Source organism: Hyperoodon ampullatus, assembly GCF_949752795.1.
Source record: "Hyperoodon ampullatus genome assembly, chromosome: 15".
NCBI lineage: Eukaryota > Metazoa > Chordata > Mammalia > Artiodactyla > Ziphiidae > Hyperoodon > Hyperoodon ampullatus.
Genome location: NC_136928.1, coordinates 29,931,993 through 29,937,992, shown reverse-complemented (window position 1 = coordinate 29,937,992; position 6,000 = coordinate 29,931,993). Strand labels below are relative to the sequence as shown.

The 6,000-nt window shown below is 36.7% G+C and overlaps 1 protein-coding gene across 1 annotated transcript in view; it reads right to left on the bottom strand.

Annotated features, from left to right (window-relative positions):
* Positions 1-859: 859 nt before the first annotated feature.
* The window catches only part of GFPT1 (glutamine--fructose-6-phosphate transaminase 1), a gene marked incomplete at both ends in the record, with an annotated part of 66,259 nt that continues 61,118 nt past the window's right edge, over positions 860-6,000 (bottom strand). Inside the window, 5 exons of the mRNA XM_079720681.1 lie at positions 860-904; positions 1,544-1,705; positions 2,377-2,544; positions 3,518-3,645; positions 3,902-4,016. Of these exons, the coding sequence (XP_079576807.1) occupies positions 860-904; positions 1,544-1,705; positions 2,377-2,544; positions 3,518-3,645; positions 3,902-4,016 (618 nt within the window). The remainder of the gene's footprint in view (positions 905-1,543; positions 1,706-2,376; positions 2,545-3,517; positions 3,646-3,901; positions 4,017-6,000) is intronic.

Here is a 6,000-nt window from a genome sequence, read left to right as displayed (position 1 = left end):
TTGAAGAGAATTCTGAATATATTGGTATTAATTTGAGACACTGATAGCAACTCTGTGTGGTGATTTCAAAGAATAAGATAAAATGTCATTCAGCAGTAATTTAAAAAAAAACTACAGATACGAGGAAATTAAAAACCACTTTCAGGAGATGAAAAAACAAGGAGTAGGATATACAACATGTACGTATCCCATCTTCAAACTTAAAATCATATTGTCAATTGTACAAAGCAGCTCAAATTTAAAGTTTGTGCTATGAAATTGTGCAAGTATTTTCTATCAAGGGCTGGAGAAAACCAACGCACTACTATACTATTTATCTTCCTAAGATACCTTGACATACAGGTAACAGGCAATAAGTTTGAGAGACTAAGGTTAACAACTTAGAAATCCCACAAAGAAAAGTTTTCAGTTTTTAAGTTTTACAGTTTGATTTAAAAACAAAATAACAAAACAAATTTCAAAATAAATCACAGCATCTTCTCTTTATAACTGAATTAAATGTCCAAGTACATTGCTGTTGGCTTTAAATATTCCAATTAAATGCACTACTCTTTCATTGGCTGCCTCTCAGATTGAAGTGGAGGGCCCGGAAATCCAACACTCAGCATCCTTTAATGAAAATGAGAGCTACATCTCTTTCTGACACCAATACCAATATAGATTTCATTATTCAAACTCCCTCACAAATTACTGGGAAAATATGAGGTAATTTCACAAAAACCACAAATTGAATGGAATAATTATAACTGATATATAAATAAGGATTTACTAGAAAAGGCTTAGGGGGTAATATTTTAAATCAAGGTTTTAAATACAAAAGGTGTCTTGTGTTGCTTAATTGCCCAGTTTCAGATGTTCCTTATTCTACGGTTACAGATTTGGCTAGATTCCGTGGGAAATCAACCTGCAAAAAAAAAAAAACCCAGCAATTTTTGAGAGATTATACAGATATTGGGGGGGGATGGCTATAAGCAAATTATTTTTGCTTATAAAAAACATAAAACAGAAAACATGCTCATTAACCATCTTTACTATAGACTACAAAGAATTAGATTAGAAAATATAGTAATATATCTTTAAAAGACTTGAAATCAGGTAAAAGAATTCCAAAGGAGCCAGATCGGCACAAGAAAAACTCCTGTGGTCCTCTATGAGGTGGCATCCCTCTCAGGGGACACTAGAAACGTATAAGAGCAGATGTTTTGATTGTCACTTTGGTTGTCACAATGAATGAGGGACCAGGAATGCTGAGAGTCCTACAGTGTGTGAGAAAGTCCCAAATAAAGAATTTCCAATAGCTACCTCATTAAGAAACACAGAAAGAAAACAGGTAATCTCCAGTCATGGAGGTAACGTCCAAGATTCCTTCAAGTTCCATGGGTATGAAAATGTTAGGATGTAACCTACAAATTGGGCCATGGAAATATAACAAGTGACAGAGATATGTATGAAGGAATTCTCAAATTCTATTGCTAAAAATTTAGAAGGAAACTATCAAAATATACCAGGGTGAAAAGCCAGCCCAAAGCGGTCCATCACTTACATCATAGCCTCTCAGCACAGCCAGGTGGAAGGCCAGCAACTGTAAGGGGATCACGCTGAGAATGCCCTGCAGGCAGTCCACTGAGTGTGGCACCTTGATTGTTCTTTTTGTGTTCTTAATGGTCTCAGTGTCTTCCTTATCACAGATCACCACTGGCCGTCCCTGGGAAAGAAATCACACTAGCAATCACTGGTTAAGCAAAAGCAGGGCTGTAACACATGAGCATGCAAATTTTGCACTGCACGATTCACACGTGGCCTCACTGACATAGGCTTATTTAAACTCACAATCCCATGTGGTAAGTCAAGGAAACAGAAACTTTGTAAGATTCAGTGCTTTCTTAAACTCACACAACTAAGAAATACCAGGCTCGGTACTTAAATCTAGGACTACCTGCCTTCAAAGCCCAAGTCTGTAACCATTACATTGTGACTAGAGATTAACATCTTTGGAAATTTACATACAAAGCCAAATGATCTGAAGAAAACTCCATTAAGCACAGCACCAGTAATATTAATGTAAAATCTAGTTCCTCCTGAAATACACATTTAAGAATATTAAATTAAAAGAGAACAGCATACACTAATTGAAGAAGACAGGACTTGGAGACCAAGACCTCATTTTTAATCTTGGTTCTGGTATTATGAGAACTATGAGCTAGGTCCTGTCAAAACTCTTGAGTATCTCAGATTACTCACATGCAAACCTAAGCATGTTTTGTAAGCCACCTGATGGGTACTGGTCTATCACTTTAAATGTCATAAAATTCAAATAAGCTTTAGTGACCCAACTCTTAACCCCCCAAGGTGTCCTCACAGCAGCTCCTGACTTACCTGCCTAGCAACCACCTGCTGAAGAGCATTCTGACACTTGGCATAGGTGTGATCTCTCATGATGATCATGATGACAGGCATCAACTTATCCACCAAAGCTAGAGGGCCGTGTTTCAACTCACCAGCAAGGATACCTTCAGAGTGCATGTAAGTGATTTCTTTGATTTTCTAATAGGAAGAAACTAGATTAGTCTTCAGTCTGTTTTTCAAAAACCCATTCTTTAAATATTACACTAGACATCTGATGTCTGAAGTCCCTGTCTATTTATCCAAAAGTATTAAAGGATCACTGATGTGCAAATATAGCTAATAGGTTAACTGATCATTATTTCTAAATATAATGTCAACAACTATTTGGAAGTTTTAGAACTCCACAAGGACTTTTTGAAGAATTTAGACTATCATGAAGGTACTCATATTTCTTTGTAACTGATCTCCCAATTGCTTCATATTTGACCTCAATTAAATCTCATACCTAGAGAACTTAATATTTATTTTATTCATATTTGGACAAAAAAATAACCGAAGTTACTTGCTAAACCCACGGTATCGTGCTAAAATGTACTCTTCTTGATTTTCACTTTTGAATTAAGCATTCTGTTATACTTTGTTATACCTCAAGGTAAACAAATCAGAATGCATAAATATAAAGGCACTTTTGTAAAATTTTCACCTATTTCATTTAGTCTAAAAGTATGACTGGGACTTCCCTGGTGGTGCAGTGGTTAAGAATCCGCCTGCCAATGCAGAGGACACGGATTCAAGCCCTGGTCCAGGAAGATCCCACATGCCATGGAGCAACTAAGCCCATGTGCCAAAACTACTGAGCCTGTGCTGTAGAGCCTGAAAGCCACAACTACGGAAGCAGTGTGCCACAACTACTGAAGCCCGCACACCCTAGAGCCCATGCTCCACAACAAGAGAAGCCACCGCCATGAGAAACCCATGCACCACAACGAAGAGTAGCCCCCGCTCGCCACAACTAGAGAAAGCCCGCGTGCAGCAATGAGGACCCAATGCAGCCAAAAATAAATAAATAAATAATTTTTTTTAAAATAAATAAATAAATAAATAAATGAAAGTATGGCTATGTGCCAGGTCCATAAGTCAACATTCTGAAATTGTAAGTGAGAAGACTTACCAGGGCCCCTTCAAGACAAGTAGCATAATGATAGCCACGTCCCATTATCAAGACTGACTTCTGGTGATAAAGTTCTGTTGCCAGTTTCTGAATTTCATCATCCATGCTCAAAACTTCCTTAATTAAATCTGTTAAGAAGTAATATTAGCAAAATCTATGAAAAGAGGACAATAAACTAAACCAATATAATAATAATAACAACATATGGGTAGCAACCGATAAAAGACCAACGTTTCTAATCTTCTGTGCTATCACTGTGGGGTTTTTAAACACACAGGTGTAAAGTAAAAAGATCTTGCTGACTAAATAGGTACAAGCCACAGCTTCACCCATTTATTTCCCACTCCCTTAGACAACAAGTAGAGTGTGTGAGTATCTTCATACCAGGCAGCCGCTTCAATCCAAGCATGATCTCTTTGCGTCTCTCTTGCATGGAGATCCTGTCATCACACATCATAAGAGCAAACATCACAAGGGATACAAACTGGCTTGTGTATGCCTGAAATACCACAAAAAAGCAGAAGAATTAGTTGAGAAGCTGGAATTTTTAATTTAAAAAGATGAAAATAAACAAAAAAATTCCCACTAGTTTAAGTGCATATTTTTTTAAAAACAGCATTAGTAGCAGCAAAGTAAACCAGTATTTAGGAAATCAACCATTGTTCTCCTTTTCCGAATTTGAACAAATAACTTAACCGTTATTTCCAAATACCAAATATAAGTTCCTTATAATGCAGTGGATGCTTATGAAATCCCTAATACAGTACCCTCAAGAAAGGAAGAGAAATGAACCAAAGGAAGGTAAGTAGAGAGTAAATCTGTATGTGCATAACCAAATTAAACTTTGAATGTAAATCAAAAACAAGGGTTTGAAAGCCTCTTCTTAATGTACTTGCACTGGTTTTGTTGGATTTTTAAAAAATTTTCTCTTTGATTTTTCACTTTTGTCTATTTCCTGTACTTACTACTTTTTTTTTTTAATTTTGGCTAAAGATTTTTTTAAAGTTCAACTGTAGAAAAGTAAATAGAAATAAGAATAAGCCTCAATCTTATTAGTAGGAATAATTACATTAATAACATATTATTAATAACATAGTGAGTAATTACTTTCGATTTTTACTATTTTTTTCCTTTATATTGTTAAGAAAATTATTGGTAGGTATAATTTTATAAGTTGTGCTATTCTTTTTTTATTCTATTTTATTTTTTAATTTAATTTTATTTTTGGCCACGCTGCATGGCTTGCAGGATCTTAGTTCCCCAACAGGGATCAAACTCGTGCCCCCTGGAATGGGAGCAAGGAGTCCTAACCACTGGACCACCAGGGGATTCCCCAAGTGTGTTCATTCTTTTTTTTTTTTTTTTTTTCATTAACTAATTAATTAATTTTGGCTGTGTTGCATCTTCATTGCTGTGCACGGGCTTTCCTTAGTTGTGGCGAGCAGGGGCTACGCTTTGTTGCAGTGCACGGGCTTCTCACTGAGGTGGCTTCTCTTGTTGCGGAGCATAGGCTCTAGGTGCACAGCCTTCAGTAGTTGCGGCACACAGGCTTCAGTAGTTGTGGCACACGGGCTCAGTAGTTGTGGCACACGGGCTCAGTAGTTGTGGCTTGCAGGCTCTAGAGCGCAGGCTCAGTAGTTGTGGCGCATGGGCTTAGTTGCTCTGCGGCATGTGGGATCTTCCCGGACCAGGGATCGAGCCCGTGTCCCCTGCATTGGCAGGCGGATTCTTAACCACTGAGCCACAAGGGAAGCCCATGTGTTTGTTCTTAATTAACATCACAAGCACTTTCCCAAGACAGAATGCTTTCTGTCTTGTTTACTAGTGTGTAATAACCTTGAGCAGTTTTTTCCCTTTTGGGCCTTAGATGGTCTACCTCTTAAAGATACATAATACTTACAAGATAATCATGAGAATTAAATGAAACAAATGTAAAGCATTCAGCATAATGCCTGACATACAGGCTCAAAACAAACTTTTCATTAATGACAATTTGAACTAAGAGACATTTATTTTCAGAGGCTACAGAATGCAAATATTTTAAAACTTGCGGTCTCACTGCCAAGCCCATTTTGATTCCTGTTAGCTACATATGAATGTGAGATATGCCTATTTTACCGTATTCTTTGCAATATTGAGAACTACCCTTTTAACAAGTTTTTACCATTAGACTGCTGGACAATGTACTCTCACGACTACTTCACCATACATATCTTGAATCCAAAAAATTAAGATTATTTTTCATATTTGTTAGCCATTTATGTTTTCTCTTTTGAAAGTTAATTTCATTATTCTTCACTTGTTTTTTGACTTGGGTTTGTTTTCTTTTCAGTTGGTCTTAAAAAGGTCTCTATTGTTACATTTCAAATACATTTTCCCAGTTTAGGTTAACCTTTTACAATGGTGTTTATTCACACAGAAGTTTTAATTTTTTAACTTTATGTCATGCTTTGAAGCTTAAATAGTCCTTCCATCCTAACATC